At 44.0% G+C, this 23,545-nt stretch overlaps 1 protein-coding gene across 1 annotated transcript in view; it reads left to right on the top strand.

Moving 5' to 3' along the window:
- LOC104273370 (DIS3-like exonuclease 2) overlaps positions 1-22,846 on the top strand; it is a 78,919-nt gene extending 56,073 nt beyond the window's left edge. The window contains 5 exon segments of the mRNA XM_009868690.1: positions 224-458; positions 13,502-13,608; positions 14,800-15,047; positions 21,508-21,681; positions 22,714-22,846. Coding sequence (XP_009866992.1) covers positions 224-458; positions 13,502-13,608; positions 14,800-15,047; positions 21,508-21,681; positions 22,714-22,846 — 897 coding nt within the window.
- Positions 22,847-23,545: the final 699 nt, after the last annotated feature.

Below are 23,545 nucleotides of genomic sequence, written 5' to 3'. Positions count from 1 at the left end.
GTTGAGGTATTGCAAAAGCTGTGCTTATCCTGATGAGGCACCTCTTTCGATTGTGCAATATCTGTGGCTAATTACGCGGCGATTGCAGTGTGCCACCAGCCACCCACAATTCATTGTCAGCTCCTTGGGGATGCAGATGAAAAAGGAAAGATAATGTTTTCTTTCTTCAGTCCAGTGATTTTGCTTGCCTTTTTTTTTTTTTCCTAATCCCCTGCTCCTTCAGGTAATAAAGCCAGATGGCAGTGACAAAGAAACAGAAGCCACGCATGAATCGGATGTCCCCGAGGATATGCTGGGGACTTGTGTTCCTCAGGAGACGGCGAGAGGCGATGCTAAAAGTCCGGATGTCATTATAGAAGCGCAGTTTGATGATAACGATGCAGAGCATGGACAAGACCACTTGCAGGATACGTTGACTGAAGACATTAAGAAACTTTCCCTGGATACTGGTGAAAAGGGTGAGTAGATTGGATTGGTGATTTAAACCTTTATTTGGGCAAACTGTTGAAGTATTACTTTGTTACCTTGCTTTGCTGCAAGTATAAAATACAGGCATGAAAGCTTAATGCCTTATCGCTTCTATCCCTTTCTGCCTTCATAGTTTTGAATGGATGTTAAGGACTGGGTTTTACGTAGTTTTGATTGACGCAAAGTAAATCTGTGAAACAGAAGTCACACCTTTAGATCTGCAATTCTCAGGGTTGTCTGGGGACTGCTGGTTGCTGTTTAATTCAAGATGCTGCTGTAGCAGTTTCCTTCATCACAGCTTGGCTGGCCAATCTATGCGTCTCAGTTTGGTGATAAGAATATATTTCCTTGGGGGCAGTTAGGTTTGCTGCTATTTTCAAGCAGTCGAGTTATGAGCAACTTAAAGATTTGGTCCATTTAAAAAGAAAATTGCACTAAAACCTAAAGCCAATTATGCAATCTGTTTTGAAGGCAAGCCTATTTTATTCTGAATCTGAATCCCATCCAAACCGTCAAGTGTTGCTCAGGGCAAAATAAAATAGGCTCCCCTGTCCCAAACTGTGCTTATGCTGCTCTTTGCATGTCCTTTCTAGTACTAAATCCCTTCCTGAAGAGCTGTGTGTTGAAAGGATTCTGACAATTGGCACATTTAACGTGTGCCTTCAGCTGCTGGTGAAAAATTTCCCAGGACGGATATTCTGGTGCATTCCTGAGGCATGGCCCAGTTGTGCGGAAAAGATGGCAGTTGCTTAGGACGTACGTAGTTGTTGGTCTCTGACAAATCTTGGTAGTGGTTGTAAAGCTGTTCTGTTTAATACCTCCTGTTTTCCTGAGAGATTATTTCTGAAGATGCACAGACCTCTGCCTATACAGTTGGTAGACTTCCATTTTTCACACCCATCTGGTAGTAAAACTGGAAATGACATTTGAGTGGAAGTGCTGTAGTTTTTATGACAAAACATTGCTTTCAGCTCATGAATGGAGCTGCCACCTCACCAGTTCGTGATGCTATTTCCTTCTGGGTACCTTCACTGTCTTTGAGTTACTGCCACGGTATGTGGACCAACTTCCGCCTTGTTCCGTTACTTTCCAGCACAGGGCTTGAGTTGGGAGGTGTTTGCCTTGTCTGCGGATGTTTTACACAGCTGGTTATTAACCCTGTCTTTTTTGCCATCTTGGACACTGTTATGGCTGCACACTGTTGAGCTGCTACTTTGACTTGACAATTCTAAATTTCCTAAAATGCTCCCGAGTCACATGTTGTGTCTGTTGCATCTCTGTTGCTTCTAATAGCAAAATTAAAAATCAAAATCCAGATTAAAATTCAGAGAAATGCATTCTAGTTTGGCTCCAGCATCTAAAATAAATACAGGCTTGAGCCAATATTTTATTTTACCTGTATGACTGTGCTTCAGTGTAAAGGCTTGATGAGAATTACTTGGTGCATCATAGTTCCTGGAGATACTCTGGAGTGAACTGTGTTAGAGGTTATCAAGTAATCTCTTAAAATCTGTGCCATCTGAGTGGTTTTTGCCATTTAATTATATCTTTGGAGAGTATTTGTAGGGCAAGTATTACATCAGCTTATTGTCTGTTGAAATGCAACCTATTTTCCACTGCAGTTGCCTAAAGCCAACTGTTTTCTTTTGTTTTCAAGCCCTTTCTGTGTTCATCCTTAACAAGCCTTGTGGCTGGTGTGGATGTGCCAGTTGGATTTCTGCTGAGTTTGTATTTTGCTATCACCTCTTTTAATAGTTGCTTCAGCTTCCTTGGCCATATAACCTGTATGGATTTTTCTCTAGTTTCTTCTTACTCTGCTTTTTAATGCCCTCTTTTTTTTTTAAATACATAAAAAGTTTACGATGCTGCTTTTTCTGAAGGTGTTTTTGAGCAGCTGATGATTACTTTGGCTTGTTTCCTGTCTTTCTTGCAATTTCTCATATCATCACTTACCCAGATTTTAAGTCTTGCCTGGAAAACAGCTCTAGTTATTCTAGCATCAGTGATAACTGTCATGAAGAAAAAAAAAAGCCAAATTCAGCCTTCATAGATGTCGCTTAAAATGCTTTCGTAAAATGACCAGACACGGACTTTTTCAAGGGAGAACCCAGCTGTAGAGGATAATACCCACTGGATTTCCTAAGGCCATCTGTTGGAATGTGGTACCGGCGTCAGGAGGGAGAGGGCTCTGCAGGGTTGGGCTGTAGTGAGTGGAGGACACGGTCTGAAACTGCGACAGGGAAGATTTAGGTTGGGTCTCAGGCAGCCCTTCCTCACGGAGAGGGTGCTCAGGCACTGGGATGCACTGCCCAGGGAAGGGGTGCAGTCACCGTCCCTGGAGGTGTTTAAGGAGAGGCTGGATGTGGCACTTAGTGCCATGGTCTGGCCGATGTGATGGTGTTGGGTCAAAGGCTGGGCTTGATGATCTCAGAGGTCTTTTCCAGCCTCAACAATTCTGTGATTCTGTGAAGTGCCCTTCCCTGGGAGGGCTGATGCTGCAGCTTGAATTTTCCTTTAGAGCCGACTGCCTGTGAGCCTTCTCTTTGACTGTGTTAGGGGAAAAAAAGAGCAAAGCCTACTACAAGTGCTCATGTAAGAGATGCACTGGCCACCAATTATTTCTCCTGCTCTTTTCTGTGCATAAGGCCTTGCAATGAGTCTGTGGAATAAACCCTACAAAGCATGTTCTCAGGGAGAGTTAAGGAAAGCACTGGTTTTGGTGATCTCTGGTGATCTATGATTCTGTGATTCTACTGGAAACTGCTGCAGCAAAACAGGTGGATGGGAGATGAGATGCTGTTGGGGGATTTCTTCCTGAGCTGCCAAAACCAGTGCTTTCCTTAACTTTCCCTGAGAGTGTTGCTTTGTAGGGTTTATTCCACAGACTGGTTGCATGGTCTTATGCATAGAAAGGAGCAGGAGAAATAATTGGTGGCCAGTGCCTCTCTTAAATGAGCACTTGTAGTAGGCTTTCCTCTTTTTTCCCCCTAACACAGGGAAGTCTGAAGGTTTCAAGTTGGACAAAGATGCCATCAAGGGTATTATGTGTGTAGAGACAGGAGGAGGGGCAATGGTTTTAAACTAGAGCAGGGTAGATTTAGATTAGATATTAGAAAAAAGTTCTCTACAATGAGGGTGGTGAAACACTGGCCCAGGTTGCCCAGGGAGGTGGTGGAGGCTCCATCCCTGGAGACATTCAAGGTCAGGCTTGATGGAGCTCTAAGCAAACCAATCTGTTAAGGATGTCCCTGCTCAGCATTATATATGTGTGTGTGTTTATGTATATATATTGAAAAATCCATATATGTAAAAGTCCTAAACAAAATCCAAACCAGACAAAAAACTCACCAGATCTCTGGGGGTAAAACAAATCCGTAGCTACTCTAATAGAATAAAAAGTAAATTTTACTAACTGCTGCAGGATCTTTGTGCATCTACACAAGCTCTGCAAATTGCTGCCTCTCAGCTGCCAAGATGACTTTTGTCCTTCCCAACAGAGAGGTGGAATTACGCAAGATCTCTGTTGCTGCCTCGTTTGTTGTGCTGCTGATGATCAGAATGAACCATGAAGAGCAAAAGTAGTCATGTCATTTGAATAAGAGTGCTCTGGGTCACATCAGGGGTGCAGGGTGTTTTGACATCTTCTGCACTGGCCTGTCACCCATTCCTTCCTGTGGCCTCTGTTCCTTTTTAGAGCACTGTCACCCCTTCCATTTCTAGTTACATGCTGAGGCAAAGTATTTGGGGTTTGCCCTTGCTGTCAGAAGCTCTCAAGCACAAGATGCTGTGTATGCTGGTTACAGCCCAGGTAGGAGTGGGCTGAATTTCCCTGAAGTCATTGTATGCTGGGCTCCCTGTGTCTCTGTGGGGCTTCAAGCAAACTGGTAGAAATTGTTACGCCTGGGACTGCAGACTGAGACTCAGATGTTGGATTTGCCTTCACCAAGTGCTGCAGTTATGGGAGCTGTGCTTCCAGTCCATCTCTTCCCAAGACCCCAGAAGGGATGGGATAAGCAGGTGAGAAGTCCACTGAAGTGAAGAGACCATGACATTCAGCCTAATTCTCAGTCCATGTACTTTCTAAAAGTTCTCATGCTCATAAAAGTGTGTCAGTCTTGCTTTGCTCAAGGATATTTAAATAAAAGTTCATAGCTGGTGTCACTCTGCCAGAAGCTGTCCTGGTCAAATGAGTTTGCTCTGCTTTTCTGAACTCTTCTTGCAAAGAAGTTAGATTAAAGATTATTTGTAGAAAAATGTCTGATCTAAGAAGTGATCGACCATTTTCCTCTCCAGTATGCTGTTCTAGATGAGGAGCAATACTGCCCTGTTCCAAAGTTTAACTGTCATAATGTTAAGTTTTGGTCATTGGGGATAGGTCTTTTTAAGCAAAGTTGAAAACCTCTTTCCTCTTGCATTTTCAGTTGTGTTTCCAAGGCATAAATATCTCTACAAGCTGAGCAAACTTTTTTTTTTCCTTTTCTTTATAAATGCAGTACGATTGAGCACCCTGAAGAAAGTTTCTCAGCTCCCTTACCTAGGTGTCCTTCAAACCCTCTCTGGGTTTTCTATGCCCTGTTGAAATGCAGGCAAAGAATAAGGCAATAGCATCTGGGCACTAGTCTGAGCAATGTTGTGCACATAGAAAAGGTTCTCTATAGTCCTTGATATTGACATTCAAGTCCTCTGTTTTACCCTGACACCTCAGCTTATTCTGTGTCACTGCTACCCAAAGAAGTTATCCACCAGCTGACATGACCTCTACCAGGTGTGTAATTCTTTTCTTTTAATCCTCATTCATACTGACTACTTGAACAGAGGTAATGTAACTTTTATCTTATCACTTAGTACTGCACCAGAATACATTATTTCCGTGACTTGTCACTGCAGTAGAAGGATTTTCCTTATACTCCCTTTCAATATATAATAAAAAATTGAAACTTCTCTGTTTCCTCTCAACCCAGGAAAAGTGCAAAATGTTCTGTACAGTATACTTCACAATGCTGTATCTCTATGCAGACTTGTATGTCACATGAGTTCATACAAATGTGAGCTGTCTCTTGTTAAATATTGGAATCAGATTACTCTGATAAAGAAACATCAGCAATCAAACAGTAGCAGCTACTTGTACTCTTGAGAATGTCAGCTGTTCTCATAAAAGTGCCTCAGCCTTTCTGAGCGTAAGGATGTTCGAATAAAAGTTGGTAAAACTATGTCACTATGCCAAAAGTTATCCTTGTCAAACTAGTTAGCTCAGCTTTTTTCAGCTCTTCTCACGAGAGCTCTTACTTTACCAGATACACAAAATATCTTGCTTCCCACGGGCTGGCTCACAGAAGTCATCAAGTTGGTGGACTGGCTGCCCTGGCAGCGATCAGATAGTTGTGTTTGTTCAGGATTTCCACTTCCACCTACACTTCGGCAAATCAGAGGTTGAATATGTGAGTGTCCAAGGCTTCCTCACTGCCTTGACGTAATAAGGCTTGAATAGAAATAGCTCATTTACAGGCAGAGTGTGACAGCTAACTCAGGCAACTGTGTGATGGAAAATTGACTTGAATAGCTGATGGTTAATAAGTGCAGTCAAGGGAGTTTGGGTTGAGGCTGTTGCAGAACTTGCTTCTCTCTCCTTGTTGGTTCACCATTGGCCAGGTGGATGGTGGCCAATCTCTTTTCAAGTCAAATGTGATTGCCACTCCCTAGTAGCCCTGGTAAGGTCAGAAATTATAACATAAAATTGCTTGATGTCCACACTGCTACTGGCTGGAGGCTGTTACTGAGTATTTTGGGATTGCTTGGCTTGGCAAAAGTGGCGTCATTTGGCGACTTCACCATATGGTTGTGTGGTAATGCCTTAAGCCATTCATTTCTCAAGATGGTGCTCTAGAGTCAATACTTAGAAAGGTTTTTTTAATCCTGGCAAAGAAAAAAATCTATCTATAATGTAAAGTTCAATCACCGTTTTTCACTTCCACACCTTCTCATGTTTTTCCATGCCCTCTCTTGCGCTGTTGTGTGCTGTCTCCTTTTAAGCTTGACGAGGTACTTAACGTGCCTTTTGTGTCCTCATCTGGCACCTGGAGTCCTTCTGCAGTTAGCAGTGTCTCATATCGGCATAGGCAGAGTTTAGACAGATCCTATTCCTCTCCTTGTCCAAGGCTGGTAGGGAAAGGATGACAGTGATGAGAATCCAAACCACGTGCTGTCCCTCTGCTCTCCTCAGGTTCCCTCTTATTTTAGTTTAGCTGCCATGAAATCTCTGACAAGTTTGGAGCCCACAAACGTCACAGGCTGCTGGAAGGAATAAATGTTCTTCCTCCTCTTCAGAGGCTCCTATTCACTCCAAGTGCTTTTAAGGAGTCTTCACGCTTCGTTCCTAGCCTGCAGCTTTCTGGAGATGGATCGTCTCCACTGCATAGCTCTTAACGTTTCTAGGCCACAGCGGAGTGAAAGCTCACCAGGAAATCTTCTCAGTTACACGGCTTTTAATAGAAATCCTTGAGGTGGAACTGTCAAAAATCAGATCGGTTTCACTCTGCTGAAGCCTGGAAAACCAGCAGAGAAGCTGGAGCTGTTTCAGCTGCTTGAGACAGCTCTGTGTTAGTTTATCTGAAGTTCATGTTTGCAGGTCTCTGGATCTAGCTCTTTTGATTGTTGCTATAACTTTTCTGAAACAGGAGCATACATTTTTTTTTTGGAAGAATAAACAGTATAGCAACTTAAGGAGAAGGTTCTACTGGTATTGAACAAATTGGGCTTTAACAGTTGCATTGATTAAATGCAACAGGCTGAATAAGCTCCAGTTATTCTTTTGTTGCACAGTTGAAGCCTGCAGTGGAAGTTACTGCTGGGAAAGCTTCTTGTGCTGTTCTTCCCTAGTGAGTTGTCTTGACCCTCAAATGACTTCTTAAGTAAGGCAAAAAAATAATAAATTACTTCTGCAGTTAGGTAATAGGAATTAGACTAAGTTCAGCGTGTGTGTTCCTGAATTCACCTGTGTTTCTCCTTTGAGTTACAAGTTTAGGTCAAGGAAGTGAGAGGGCATGATGCTAAGAATGAATGGTGGGTGTGAAGATAAACATGTTAGAGTATGGTCATTGTTAGCAGCAAGGTTTCCAGGATGAATCAGATTAGGATTCATTCAGTTAACGTATTTTCCATGCAATAGTAGAAGTAGACACAAACGCTTTAGGAACAAATGCACACACAGGAAGGAAGAATGTTAATTAAGCAAAATACTCAATGGAAAAGTTTTTGAAACATTTTAATTTTACTTGCCCTCATTGTAAGAAAATCTATTTATGCAGACTGCAACACTACCTGATATGTTGGAAGCTTAATTCTGTTGCAATAAATCTTCCAACCCTCTGTTGACTGACAGCTTCTCAAGGACAGGAGAGGGCCAGGAGCCCTGAGTACCCTGCTGTGGTTGTAGCAGTGTTACATCGCTACTGAGACGGCTACGATTTGATCCCTCGTGCTAAGGGCAGCTTCCCAAAATGATGTTGAATTTTTGCTGTGGTTCAGGCTTGGAAGATTCTTCTCTCATCATTCTGCCATTTCCTCCATCCTTCCTCATGGAGGTGGCTAAATCTAAGTCAATAATTATATGCTTGGCTGTGTTGTGTGTGTAAGGAGCCAGCTATACTCATCTCCTCACATTGCCTTTGCTCTGTGTTACTGCAGATGCTTGTCTCTGCTGTAAACATCTGCTATTATGCCTTTCCTGTCCCTCTCTGAGGGGCTTCTGCTTTGTGCATCTCCAAAAATCTTCTTCCTAATCGTCTGAGTCTCCTGGTCCCCATCTTCAGTGTGCTGTGGGGCACGCAGGTGTGGAGTTCAGGTGCTCAGACATGAACAGCTGTGGCAGGGTGAGGCTGTTTAGATGAGTATTCGAAATAAACATCTCTCAGGAAATTGGTTCTCTTCATTAGACACACAGCTCCGTGATAAGACAACGGGGGAGTGCTGTGTGGTTTGGAGCCGCTTTGCTTCTCCAGTGTGGAACCCTCTTGCATTGCACAGGGGAGCTGTTAGGCTGATTTTAGACAGGCCGTGTGTGTTAAATTCCAAAGCTGTTGGCTTAACAGTCTCATCACAGTGTACCTGACTTTCCTCCATCACCGGTGAAAAGCTCTATGCATGGAGATACAAACGCTCACAAAATACTGTTTCTTGCACGATAGTTTCCTAAGCAAACCTTCTTATAGCCTGTTTAAAATAAATTCCACTTTTGAATAGTAGTTGGTACCAACTGAAATGTCACTTTCCATCCTCTGTACCTTTTGGGTAGGCAGGATCTTCAGTTTTTTAGGTGAGACGTCAGGAAGAGCTCACTTGGACCTCGGCATTACAGACTCCATGGGAGAGAAATCTGCCGAGACTGGGAGGAGCTCAGAGCTCCTACTATCGTAGGTACCAAGATAGCTTTGTAGGAACTTAAGTCATCAAGCCAGGGATAGGTGTTCCAAAGAAACCAGATCGGTTTGAAATTTTTTGAGAATCAAAGCATTTTGATTTATTTGGTTCACATCTTTCTTGGTCCTCCCTTCGCCGCTGGTTCCTACAGCAGTTTTGTGTTCTGGAGGAAAAACCTGTTCTGTGCCAATAAACATCAGTGGCAGGATGTGAAAAGCACTTGTACACTCTTCTAAACAGCAACATGTTTCCTTCTCGTTGCCCTGAAAAACGGAGATGGTAGCAGAATAGTGTCATCCGGGGCAAATCCAGGCATGCATCTGAATGTATCGCTTTTTGGTTGGAGAAGTTTTCATCTCTAAATGTCTCTCAAGTTGATATATACAGAGCTTCAAAAAACACATCCTCTTTGAGTGTGACACACACTCCTTGAGATACTTACAATAAATTGGTTTGGTTTGTACAACTTTATGTATTTGGTACTAAAAAAGAATATGCTGAAAAGTGCTTATTGAAGCAGACATCAGAGAATCTAAGTGTTGTTAGTACACAGACTTTTCTGTTTCAGTGTTTGCAGGTGAGCTGGTATCTCAGCACTAAGCTGGAGAGCGATATTTTCTTATTTAAAAGCTTTACATCTATGCCTTCTGATGGGATTCTTAGATATGCTCACGTAGAGTAAGCCAACAAAATTCTCAAGTATATATTTTTTTCCCTAGCTGAAGTAGCAAACATTGAATTATTTTTTTAAAAAAATGTTTCTTTTCATCTGGGCAGAGATTTTTTTTTTTCTGTGAGTTGTTTTTGAGATTTGAAACTATGATATATTTTCATTTGCAAGTGGATATTACATCTTTAATTGTATTCATTTTGGACAGAATTGCAAATTTCCACAGTGACCAGTGCAAACCTAGTGAAAATAATTTTGGATCTGTCACAAGTAATTAGAATTCTAGTTTGATGACTTTTGGTCCACTTTGGGCACCTTTTCATGTCATGGTAATTTGATTGTAAAAGGAAACTTGGGGGGCTTTTAAAACAAATAAAAATGTTTGACCTAGGTATGTCTATTGGGCAAATCTAAGTGTGCCTTAAAACTGCCTAAACTGATCTCTTACAGAAGGAAGCAAATTCCAAATGTCCTGGATCTACTTTGTTGGTAATAACATAACTAATTTGAGTTGCTTTTTGTATCTAGTGCCTAATTTTTTTTTAAGTAAGCCTATTTCAGTTTTGGTTTGTCAGATAATCGCTGAAAGGAAAACACTGAGATTATAATGCAGTTTTGCTGGATCCTAGTTGCTGAAGTGTGTTTTCACTGTAAGATAAGCTTATGAAGTATTGCCCAAGCTAACATAGTAAATCTTTCTCAGAAAACATGTCTTTGCCCAGGGTGGAAATATTGAATGGTCATTGGATAACCACTGCAGTAAAGGGGTCAAAATAATTCATTTTTCGTTTGGCGTAATGCGAGGAGTTTCTTCCCACCTCCCCTGCTCAAATCCTGCTCCTCTTCCAAGTTAAGTCTCCTTTAGGATTGCCTCTGTGGCTCTGCCCTGTTGTGGGAGATGTTTGTATCTTCCAGCTCGGATCTTCTAGACCCACCAGTCTTGTGGCCCCTGATACGTCCCATCTCTGCCCACCCACCAAGTTCCAGCTTCACTGGAGGGAAGGGGACTGTGCAATGAAGGGGCAGGACTGTCAAAAGTGTCTTTAGGGGACTTGGCTACCAGCCTCTCGTGGCAGATGGTAACTGCTGAGACTGAGGTTTCTGTGCATCTCTGAGCATTAGATGTAGCCCTGGTTTTGATTTCAAAAGGAGTAGCTACTACAAGCTATAGAGGTGCACATATCTTGCTCCAGTACAGAGTTCCTCTTGTGTCTTCCCTGCACCTTGTTCGAGGAGCATTCCTCAACATTAGTAAATTAGTGTGTGTAATTAGTACACTAGTAAATGTATGTAGTGACTGAAGTTGGTTAAGATGCGTAAGAATAAGCAGATGGCTGGGATTTGCTTCCTTCTTTCTTTCTTTCTGGTGACAGTGTAGTTGTAGGTCCCAGGCTCTGTCTGCTGGGGTCTCTAGTAATCCCAGGATTTTTGGGAGAGATACTGAAATTGGAGAGACTCCTGAAGAAGAAACTCTCCAGAGGCCATGAAGGAAGATGGCAAGCTCTGTCATGTGCCACAGTGAGAATTTAGATGCTTTCTGGTGTCTGTACCAGGTTCACATGGGGCTCGGCTTCAGCAGGGTGGGGGGAATAGCCCAGCCCTGCATGTTCTTCATCCCAGGCAAGGGAAGCCCTGGTCACCTGTTTGCTTTGCTCCCTGTGACAGCTCCCTCCTGGGGCTTCAGTGCTTGCTTGTGTGTGTGTGTGGTGTCTCCCAAGCACACCACTGCTGGCTCTTCTTTAGACAGGGAAAGGTGCTTCAGTGAAAAAATGCCAACAACTTCTTGGAGAACTAGGAATTGAAAGGCTAAGCAGAAAGCAAGCGCTGCTTACAAGGGCACGTTCCTCACATGGCTCCTGGTGCTTTTCGTGTTCTTGCCTGCTCAACCCTGAGCTGCTGCTGTTCTGCTACGCTGGGAGAGCTTCAGATGCACTTCTTGCTTTTTTTCCCCAAACACTCTTAGATGTGGTTTCTCTTCCAACCAGTATGTGCTGTTCTGTGGGGAGAGTTCACTCCAGTAAAGGCCTGGGCTTGTGGCAGGTGTGCCCCAAGGCATGGCCCTTGGAAGGCTACCAACCTCCCCTTGACCTTGCCCCTGCCAGTGTTTTCTTTGTCCCAGATCATCTTGTTCTCAGTTTGAGCTGTCTTTATGGTTGGCACACCATAAACTTATATTAACTGATGACTAGAAAATTTATAAGAACGCAAAAAGACTCCTTGCTTTTGTTCTTTACTGATTGCCTCGTATGACCTTCAGCTGGCAAAGACGTTAGAGGAGGTGGGTATCCTCATTTTTTAAACTGTTTGTGAACATCTGAGGAGCAAATTTTTTTTCCCGTTTGTCACCATGAAACTCTGTGTGGTTTTATCACTTAGTAACCCTGGTTGTGGCAAATCTGAGTTCATTTCAGTAGAAGTAAAATAGAAATGGATTTGTTGCTGTTACTGCTGCTGCTTTTTTTTAGGAAAGTAAATTTTTATTTAAACCCCTGAATATCTCTATTCTCCTTTTAGCCTTGCTAGCAAGTCAGTAAAGATAAGATAAAATAAAATGAAAGTCACTTAGATTCTTCTGGAAAAGATGATCTCTAAGGAGAGGTAAAGTCTGAAGTGCTCTGTATCAGAGAGCAAAGCTGGGGATAATTAGCAGCATTTGAGAACCAGAGATTATCACTGTCAAGCAACTGCTGGGGCGATGTTGCCCGGAGGCAACACGACCATCTGTGACAGCACAGCCCTTCCCCTTGGGGCAAGCTGCCACCCCCAGCCCGGGTGCCTGTCCCCAGCGCCCCCGGCCCCTCCATCCATCCTGTCGCTGGCAGCCTCCGTCCCAAGGGTCCCCGCGGGACAGATGGGTGTCATCTGCTCTGCGTGTCACCCCTGTTCTCCTGGGAGGTTTCTGGGGTGTGTGAGTGCCATTGGTCTTCAGCAAAATGTTGCTTTATCTCTTGGTTTCTGAAGGAACCAGACACAGGCTGTATCCCTTGAAACTCGCAGTTGGTGCCACGGTCTCTCTTTAAGAAGCAAAATTTCTTTTGAACACTTGAGGCCTGATGTTAGCACGTGTGTTTGGGCTGGGTGCGATTGCCATACAGGCAGGAAAAGGCAACTGTCTTCCACAAGCCCTTCAGACAAGAGTGCAGGGATTTTCCCATCCGAAAAATGCTGTCAGGGCAGCAACCACAGGCTCAGAGCAGGGAAGCAGCTGGAGAAGGGACCGGTCGCAGCCTTCTCCATGGATGTTTGCGAACACTGAACGCATTCGGTGTGCCAGCCACCTATAGCAGATACTACCACACTTGGGTACTTGAATATTTCAAAATTGCAAGCTAGAAATTAGCTGACAGTTGATTTAAATATTATTGATATCTTGTGAAAGGATTTCAGGGGGAGGGAGCTGTTTGTCATACATAACAATTACTTTCATAAGACTTTTTCGTAATCTTGATCTACAGCCAAAAAGAGGGTCAGCCTAGTAGACATGGTTTCAGTTTCAAAGGTAAACATGCATTTTATAATCTTGCATATAAATTTTTAAGGAAATTAAATATTAAAAGAATATATGTACTTGAAGGACTACTTACATAATGTTAATGACTTCATGTAATAAATGCTAGGAAATTCATGTAGTTCTTAGTATTTTAATAAACAGAATGTGTTTTCTACGTTTTGTTTATTACAGCTGTTATAATTCTACTTGTAAAGTTAGGATTTATTTTGATTGTTGTTTTTCAGCAGATCTGCATGGTAAGTGAACATACATCTGCTCTCTGCGGTAGTCTGGAGAAATAATAATTGCTTCATGCTTGGCTATTCAAATACTTGCGAGATCTTTTTCCTTTCAACTAATTCTGCTACGTGCACCTTGTATTGTAGTTCACAGCAAAGTCCCACCGTGAATTTATTGTGGCGGTGTGCTACAGTAACTGTTGTGTCTGTCTGATGCAGTGAAGGCTGCTGGGATTGATGGTGCGCACAGACCAAAGCGAGATGATGGACATAAGGTGGATGACCCCAGGCTCCTCCCAGATAACTTTCTCCAAAGGACAGCCAAGGTAACTCGGTGGAGAATGGCAGGCGAGCACGTGTGCACTCTCAAAGGCTGAAGGAGACCAGCCCTGGCCTCCCTGTAATCTCCATCTGTTGATCTTTGAATCTCATTCTCCGTTTCAAAGAGAGTAATTGTCCGATTTGATAAAAATCAAGTGTCTTGTTATTTTTACCAATTATCCTACTTGAAATTCCTTTTGTTTGTTATGAAAAACTATTTTGCAAGATTCAGGAAAAAGATTGGATGCTAATATGAGTGTCAGCCTATCCAAAGTTGTCAGAATTAATTCTGAGAGACTTTGGAAAAGCTGCTAGTGCTGTTGGTTCAAGATCTGAGGCAATATCTGAATGTTAAGAGACCAGAAAAGGCCTCCTGGTTCAGACTGGGTCAAGTCTCTTTCACATCTTGTGCCTTCCCTTGCAGTCCCTGATTCTGGTCCCTGTTGTGGGCTGGGCTCCCTCTGGTCTCATCCAGCGTGGCAGCTTCAGCACTCGGAATCGCACGGAGATGCAGCTCTTGAAACCTTCTGGAAGGGCTCTTCTGTATAAGCTTAGGAAATCAGCTATAGTATTTCTGCTACCCAGTGATTTATTGTGGTTTACAGAAATATAGCCTGGATGAACACCTCTCTGGAACAATTATTTAGCGATATTGTAATTTATTATTCTTTTCAAAGCCATCTTGTGTAAAGGTAAAATGACCCCTAACTTCAGAAAGCACAGAGAGAAGAACTGCCAAATTCCCCACAGCACATCCTTTCCTGTGGTTAGCGTTGGATCCGCCAGCGGCACCGTTTTTGGACTGGCCTGTTCTGCTCTGAATGTTGAAATCACAGGCCGAGGATACAAATGAAAGATTTTATAGGAGTTGCTTGTATGTTGTGGCTAATTCCCTGCATTTGGAAGCATCTGCTTCGTGTCTGGTTTTGTTCTGTAATCAAGAAAATTGCAGTACAGAGCTAGCACTTGGAAGGCACTTAGCTCTTCTATAGCCATGAGCAAGATGGCAAGGAAAACACATTGTAAATAGGTACTCAGTTAAAAAATGCACACACACGTATACACACACAGGGAAAACATGATATAGGCCTTGTGATTTTTCCAGATATTCTGCTAAGCCACTGTGTATCCCTATTCTGTAAAAGAAAATGAGTTTCTCTGAAAGTATTAACTGTAGAAACCTTTGTCTCTTCCAGGTGGTCTATATTTTGGAAAAGAAGCATTCCCGAGCAGCTACAGGCTTCATCAAGCTTCTGGCAGACAAGAACAGTGACCTTTTCAAGAGGTGTGCCATGTTCTCACCTGTGGACCACAGAGTGCCCAGGGTCTACGTGTCCTTGGCCGATTGCCCTCCAGACTTTGTGACCAGGCCTGAATGCTATTCAAACACGCTCTTCATCTGTCGCATAGTGGACTGGAAAGAAGACAGCAACTTTGCAACAGGGTATGTAACTGCTGTTGAAAGCAGTGGTGACTGAGATCTTTAGTCAGGGGTTTTTGTTTCATTTGATACAAGGAATAGATACAGGAATGTGTTAGCAAGATACTCGTCTTTTATCCCTTTGGTATTTTGGTGGATAAACTGTGATGAGGCTAAGGATAGCTCATGGCTACTTAGTCTCATGTCTCCTGGCTACCTGACGTTAGTTTTTTTGGAGCTTGCTTCAGTGTGCTAGCACATCACAGCATCACTGAGGGCACAGTCTTTGCTCAGAGGAACTTGCAGTCTAGAGGGGACACACACAGGTACTGAGCCTGACCAGCACAAGTGCCGTGGGCTGCTGGCAGCCTTTCAGTCTTCTCTCTTGTTGTGTAAGAGGAGTACACAGTGTGTAGGCATTTCACTTTCGCCAGAGGAAGTTCAGTAGCTGTGAGGCTCATCTTTAGTTTTGAAGCCTTTACTGATAAGAAGTAGAAAGAAGTTACAGATTTTTTTGTGGGTTTAGATTTGCATTGTTTCAAGGAAGGATATAGGAATCAAGAGAAGATTCATTCACTCTGGAAGAAGATGAGAAGTGTGTTGCACTTTGTGTCAGGAGGCGCTGTAACCCATTGCGGTACAGAGTTTGAATTGCACGTGCTGCCACAAAGGAAGAGATTTTAAGCCAAGGCTACACAAATGGCCTGTGCTGGACTGGCTCCTGATTACAACTTCATTTTGCTTCTCCACAAGGAAGACCCTGTACTTACCAGAATTTTCACTCTTTTGGGAACAGCTGCAGTGTGCCAAGCTCCCACCTGGAGTGGCCATGCTGTTTCCTATTGAGTGGGTGTCAGTGAGAAATGGTAGAAATGGATAAATGTATTCAATTATCTTGGGCAAAACTGAGTAGTCCTGGTTTAGCTGGTGATCCAGCGGTACAAACCCTAGCAATGCTGTGGTGATGGGGATCTGGATGTAATCTGGAGCACGTGCAGTAGTGGGACTTGAAGGCATAAAGCCCCACTTTTTTCCCTTGCAAAGCTGTTCTAATGGGGTAGCGTGGCTGATGTGCTGTGTCAGCATCATGATTTTTGAGTCCTCAGCTTGAGCTCCTGGTAAAGCTTCAAACATACATGGAACTTTTTTTTTTTTAAGAGTTAAGTATGTTGTCATAGATGTATCAGCCCAGAACTAAAAGTAAACTAAGCTCAAGTCTGTTACCCTGAGTTTAAGTTTATTATCAGTTGTGGCAGCTTTGTGTGCCCAGCAATAGCAAGTTTCACGTGTGCTCCTTGAGAGCAACACGAGCTGTGAAGTCACTCTATTTCCTGGCCGAACTGTGGTGCATGAACTGAAGTGGCCTCCCCTTGAGCCCCACTTAACTAGGGGCTGGCTGTGCTGTGAACTTCACTGTGACTAAGTTTGTTATTGGCAGAGATTTTCTTTGTCTTCTTTGACTCCAACAGAGAAGACTGGAGGGTGATTGTACTGCTTGGCCTCCTGTCATGAACAACCCCCTTTTTCAGCAGAAACCAGGGAAATTGGGAGGATGGGCTAATGTCTTTTTACATTGACTAATGTGCGAGTCTTTAGTCTGTGCTTCTGACAACATTGTGTATTCTCATCTGGTTGTTTTGGTAGTTTCCAACATATAAAGGGTGTTGTCAGGAAAGAAAACGTCCATGATTGTCTTCATACATAGCCGTTTCCTCTGGGACTCGGTTGCACTTCAAAAAGTGCCTTGTGGAGATGTGAGCATAATACCTTGGTGACCCATTTTGTTTTTAACTATAAATACATGCTTGTTTAAACATTGAAAGACAAGGAAACCTCTTGAAAGTCCCAAAAGTTCCTGATTGCACTTGGCCTAGTTTATAAACTTGTTTATAGGCTGTGTTGCTAGTCGTGGCCCACTCAAAGGAGAGAAGACCAGGTGATCTGCAGCTCAAGGCGTGCTTGCGCTTTTGGAATTTTCTTGTGCACCCCTTACTTCTGTCCACAGACTTTGCGATTGCCCTTTGACAGCACCACTGTGATTTTGAAGGTGTCTGGACTAAGCAGGTCCCTTTGCACCCTCTATGTCTGCTGGAAGTATGACAGGGGAATCTCCCTCTGTGGTTGGCAGTCATTTCCCTCGGATGCCTTGGGTGTTTCCAGGTACTCTCCATCCTGGAGCTGAACTCCCCCAGGCTGGTCATGCACCTTGCTCAGCTTTGCTTTTCCCTTGGGAAGTTCGATGCCAGGTTTCCAAGCACAGTTACTGGTGTAGTCTGGTCATCACAGTGACCATGTGTGGCTGGAGGAGTGGATGCCCTCGCCAAGAGTTTGGAGCTGAGACACTGGCCACCCAAGGTAGTCACCTGCACAGGGGCAACCTGACAGTCCCTGGAGGTCCTCTTGGGGAGGTGGGTGCGTTTCTGTGTCTTGATTGCCACCTGGTGGTCGCCAGTGAGACACTGTCCCCTCTGAAGGCCACCCTGTCACCCCGACTCTGATGGGAAGGAAGAGCTAGTGGCTCCATGTCCCACTGGCCATGCCCTGAGTGTGTGCTGCCGTGCTCCCTCCTGCACATGGAGTGATTTTTACTGTGACAGTGAAATACCATTTAGCTGTAGCTGATTCAGGTAGCAGGTAAAGCAAAATAGCTCTAAAAATATTCTCCTGTGTCTCGTAAATATTTCAAGTACTGCCATGTACAGTTACTTTCTGGGGACCTTTTTTGAGTGCTGGGAGTCCAGGGCTGTTTAGAGTATTAGTCTGGACATCTCCACACTTTTGGAGATGGTTAAGGTAGAATCTTTTTGCCCCCACATATGGTGATGGAAGAGAGTGTTTAGGGAAAAAAAAAAAGTAATAGTAAGACATTGAATCACTGATTCCCTCTGTGTCACAGAGGGCTTGTGGCTGTTCTAGCTCAAGACCTTAGATATTGGTCTATCAAGGTGACAAGATTTGTCATGACATTTGCAATAAAATGAGATGTTATGGAGTGTTCTTTCAATTGACGTCGTTTCCAAAGTCATACAAGTGGCTTGAATTCCTTTAAACTTTGGCATTTTGTTCTGTTTTTCGTTAATTCACAAATGTGTTTGGTGTGAGGGCAAATGGCCAGTGCCTTGGGTTGCTCACGGTAAGGGAAGGTCCAATCCCCGGGCAGTGTGGCTCTGCTGGAAAGGTCTCGGTGTCCCCATGATGCGCAGCCCTGCAGCCATCCCCACTGGGACCGTTGGGCTTTACCAAGCCTGGGCAGCTCTGCCTGGGAGCAGCCGGGTGGCCTTCCGTGCTGTCCCCTCTCCTGCTCCTCTACAGGCTTCTTCTAGGAGTGCTGGCTTATTGGTGCGTAGGATGTTCTCCTGCTGCTGAAAGAAACCCTCCGTGTAGGATGACTGTGGACAAATCCACTCCAGGAGAGACTAAGGTTGTTCCCCCCTGGAAGTTATTCGCTCTCATTTAGGTGCTTGCCCAGCTTTCCGAAGGAAACGAACCTTATGTAATTATGCTCTGGCTTTTTGGACAGTTCTTATCATGTAACCTTTGAACATGTTGGCTGGTTTTAGCCGAGTCTGGGGAGTGGAGAGGACTTGAACATTTGTAGGAACGGGTGGCTGGGTAGATGCGATCAGTGTCACCGTGAAGGGGAAGATGTTGGCAGGATTGTGCCTCTGCCCCGGGGCACACGCCTTCGAGGTCGAGCTCCCAGGAGTCGGCAGCTGGGAGCAGTGGGAGCGGTTCGATGATCTCGCAGCCGTGGTTTGGAGGCGTAGCCTGTGCTGCCCAGCACCCCGGCCACCCCACGTTCCCTTCGGTGCAGGCTACTGCCGTGTCTGACATCGGGCTGAGGGTATTCAAGGAATTCAAGGTCACCAGCGTCACAGAAAAGAAATGTTTACGTCTGTAACCATTATAATTTTTCTTTCACCTTTTAACATTTAGAAAAAAAATAAAAACCTACGCAAGCCTGGGGTGTCACAGACACTGTGACTCCCTGGAAGCGAACATCTGACTGCCGCTGGGCCCTGTGCCCCTTGTTGTTTATAAGCCTCTTGAACTGTTCTTGCTACCCTTGGTGGCCGCGGAGCCCCACGAGCGATTTTACAGCCTGGCTGTTACTCCCGGGCCATCGGTGATCCTATATGCGTTACCTTTGATCACATGCTGTCCTGTCAGATTTTGCTCTGATGCAAGTCATCATGCCTGTGTGACTGTAGTATGGCCCCAATTAAAGTCAGTCGTACACTTTTTATTTCAAGGTACTTGGGAACTATTCCCTGGAACACTGTAAATCAAATGTTAATTACTATTAAAAAAATATTAGTCCTATATCAAACCTCTGGGTAAACCCCTTATGGTTTGTAATCTAATTTCAGTAAACGGATCAAGAGAACATGGGTTTCAAGACTGAGCTGGAAAGCACTCTGGCATTCAGAGGAGCTTTCCATGACTTGTGGTGCAGACGTCCAGCCGCCCTCCTGGTGTGCTTCACATCTCTGCCCTTCCAAGAGAAGGGGCAGCTGAGACTCAAGCCCTTACCATTTCTTTTTGGTAGGGCAACGTGTCCTCTCTTTTCCTCTTTCAATCCATCCTTGGTGGTGCTGGTGGGCCTGCGGACCCACGGGCTCGTCCTTGCTCAGTCTCCCCGTTCCACACTAGAATTTGGAAATGAAGTGGTGATTTCTCTGGTTTATTGTTACTGCTGGGAGAGAGGGAGATAAAACTGATGCCTTGTTTATTTACATTAAAATAAGGATCAGACTGGGACGAAGCTGCAGGAACAGAGAACTCAGCCTCAGTGCCAAACGCTCACGTATTTCTGCCATACAGTTTGTACATAAAATTGAAACAATGGAGGGAAATGTCTTTTATCCTTGTTTTCATTTTTATTTTAAAGCTAGGCAATGTGAACTCTACAATTTACCACACCACGAAGCGCGCAGTCCTTTCCAGCATATTACACAAAGTGACAGGTTTATTACGCAGCCCTTCCCGTGGTGAGGAGAGCGAGCTGTGCTCCCATAAAGAAGATGGGGTTGCTTGCGCAGCGACGACAGGGTTTGTTCTGTGGGTTTATGGCACATTTGAAGCCCTGAGAACATCTTGCTCGTCCAAATGACAAGTGCGCTGTTTTGGGCCCAATTTCGGAAAGTAATTAGTGTCTGTTCTCGTTCATTGGAATTAAAGCAGAAAGATCAATATAATGATTGTTTTTTCCACTGCATAAAATACGCACTTATTAGAGTGGCTGGTTTTGTGCTGTGTTATTACCCCTCTCTCTTGTGTTGCATTTTGATGGATTTGCCTTAATTTCAGTTGTAATTTTCTTGAGTCAGGAGCGTTATCTCTACTGGCTGTAATGTGCCATCCACATTAATGGCAGTATATTAAAAAATAAAAAATTATTTACCTCTCTGTATTGTAGGGCAGTCTAGGGGTGAGAAAGGGGCCAAGGGGGAGCACTGTGGGACACAGGTTCTCATGTGGTATTTGTAACCAGCTGGGAAGGGAGCAAACGTCCCATTCCTTTAGAGTGGTGGTTTGCAGGCTCTGTCTGGAGCCGAACGCTTGTTTGACACCAGAGCTGTCAGACAAACGCGTGCTGGGGTTCGCACTGGAGCAGATGGAAACTTTCTCTAAGCGCAGTAGAGTAGCAAGCTCACGCACACGTGTGCAGAATGCTTCATCAAAGGCTATTAACATATGGGGACAGTTTCCCCTGGCTATGACTTGCTTCTAGATTGTTGACTCCTTTCCAGTTAGCTTCTGGTTCAGAGGCTGCTGCTTAGCTAGGAGAGGAGAACAATGTACTGTGAACATCCAGGTCCTGGAAGGAACCTGTAAATGATTGGAAAGACGAGCTGCAGGCATGTCTGTGTGTGCGACTCCGGTAAGGAAGGCAGTAAGGGCTCTTCACACCCTGGTCTTCACCGGGCGTCAGTTTGCCCGGCAGAGATGCGTATCCTTGGGGATGGCGAGCGGTGTGCTGAGCTGCCTGGGGAGGGACTGTCTTCTGTGGGGCCGTCTGGGATCTGGTGGGAATCTGTACTCCATTTCAGGTAGTAGGGGCGAGTCACCTTTTTCAGTGATGAGGAGAGGAAGGAGGATCTCAAGGAAACCAGCTGTGTGTAAAACTAGAGGTGTCTGTGCAGAGAGCTGTTCTTTTCCTATCCCTGTTGGATGTTTGGTTTTTTTTTTCCAAAATTTGCCACTTTCTTACCTTTGCAAAAACCTAATACTATAAAATATCTCCTTAAAATGCAATGCACAAACCAGGCTGGAGTACTGTCTGGCTAGTGTTCTGCATCTTCAGCACACGTAAGTCATGGTATGGTCTGAATTCCCATAAAGTCCTCTGCCAAAACTCAGGGAGAAGTGGGTGGATGAAAAAGTATGTTTGAGGGCTCAGCAGCCCCTTTGTGGGGACGGTAACAACATGACAGGAGTAATTACACACTTGGAAAAAGCATCCCTTTCTTTCTTTCTGTAGGCAGTTGGCCAAAAGCCTTGGGCAGGCTGGGGAGATTGAGCCGGAAACAGAAGGGATCCTGACGGAGTACGGCGTGGATTTCTCCAACTTTTCCTCCGAAGCCCTGGAATGTCTTCCCCAGAGCCTGCCCTGGGTTATCTCACCAGGAGAACTGACCAAAAGAAGAGATTTAAGGTAATGACAAAAAGTGTAGTGTGACACTCCTTTTTGGGTCGGTGCAGGGTTGGGCTGTTTTGGTTTGCTTTCACCGCGCTTTGAAAAGGCCCTGACTTTGTGTACCCAATTACACATTACCTGTTCTGTCATGGAAAGAAACGGTGTTTGAAAGCACCTACAAACCCAGAAGAACAGTTGTTTGGAGAAGTACTTTGTGAGGCAAAGAGACTTTTTCTCAAAAGAGCTATTGAAAACTGAAAATTTGGTGTTTGGCACCTAATCTGAAAGCTTTATATTTTTGTCTGGAATGTATTACGTATTTTAGTGGTAGTTTTATAGCTGAGATTTTTCTGAATGCCTGGCAGATCAAATGATCTTGGACATTGTTACTCTGAAACTTAAGCACAGGTAGAGACTGTCCTGTGTTTTCCTGTCTAGTCTCAACATTTTTCTCTGATTTGAAGAACCGATGTCATGTGGAGTTTAGGATGGCTTTTGATCAGATTAGCAGCTGGTAAATGCAGTCCCTTCCTGCAGCCTGGTCACTCTGTGCTGTCCTTGCATGAGCCATCCCTGCAGCTTAGTGATGCTCCAACCAGCTTTCGGGAGCTCTGCGGTCTGTTGGGTGATATAAACTCTGACATCGCTGAACTACCCAAAACTAGCTGTTTTTTGCTTCCAAGTGTCAGATTTCGGAGAAGTCTTCACTAGAAAAGACTTAAAGACAAAATTAAAATAATTTGTTTAGTACAACCCTGCTTTGCAATAAAGGAAGGTGCAAGAAAGCAAAACCGTAAGTGCGTTATTAAGATAATATGGTGTGCCCCACTCCCTCCTTGGCTTATGCTGGAGCATCCTGTACTGGGTTGGCAGATCGATTGCTTTCTTGCATATTGCTGAGATGAAACAGCCCCCTGAGCCTGGTTCCTCGCTGGTACGAGCACCAGCTTGTAGCAAGCTTCTCTCCCTCTTAGTTTATCTATGTTATTGGCATGGGCATTAGCAATTCGAGTGGATAAGCTGATAAACTGCAGCCGTTTGTGTCTGTAGCCGGACTCCAGATGTTACTTTGGACCTAATCCTGCGCTGCAGCCTGCAGACTCCTAACTGCTTCAGCTTTACTGGATTTCTGCTGCCATACAACGGAATAATTCAGGGGAGAATCATGCTCCTGAGTGAATAGCAGTAACACTCGGATACCAGATCCAGACTGTAGGCTTAAAGTAGATTTAAAAAGAAAAAAGATACTGAATGGTGCAGTTCAGAAGTCACTGGAAAGTGCTTAGTTTTATATTCTTGACTACATTTCAGTAGCATTCTCTGTTTCTTCTGACCAAGTTCTTTCAAGCAAATAAAAGGTTTGACTTGTTTCCAGTCAGACAATCAGTTTTGGAAACAAATTCCAAGTGCATTTCTTGCTTTTATTGCTGAATTATTACACTGGGACTTATCAAGGTGATAACAGTTTTGCAGTTAAGCCATTTAAATCCCTCTCTGCCCCTTCCCGACCACAGTGCACACTACAAAGTAGATTTCATTTTGATCCTCTCAAATATAAACATTTAACAGTCAAAGTTTTTAAGACAATTATTTGAGCTTAATTTACTAATCCTTTTAATGTCAACTGCCACACTGCTGACTAACTAGTCTGTGGTCTAAACACATCTGGAGATAACATGAGACTTGTAGTTATGGAAAGTAAAATACAGATGAGTCTTCTTTTTTGTTTTCTCACAGTGAGAGATTTGCCTACCCAGAAAAACATGAGTTTTATTAGTAAATGTAGCGTGATTTGTAGCAGAGCGGAGTTCTGCAGTCGGAGACCTGGCTACCGTCCCTTCTGGTTTCACCCATCACAGAATCACACAGAATCACAGAATGT

The sequence above is a fragment of the Apaloderma vittatum genome, unplaced genomic scaffold, assembly GCF_000703405.1.
Source record: "Apaloderma vittatum isolate BGI_N311 unplaced genomic scaffold, ASM70340v1 scaffold8224, whole genome shotgun sequence".
Taxonomy (NCBI): domain Eukaryota; kingdom Metazoa; phylum Chordata; class Aves; order Trogoniformes; family Trogonidae; genus Apaloderma; species Apaloderma vittatum.
Note: the sequence above shows the minus strand (reverse complement) of the source record. Positions and strands in the feature narration are given on the sequence as shown.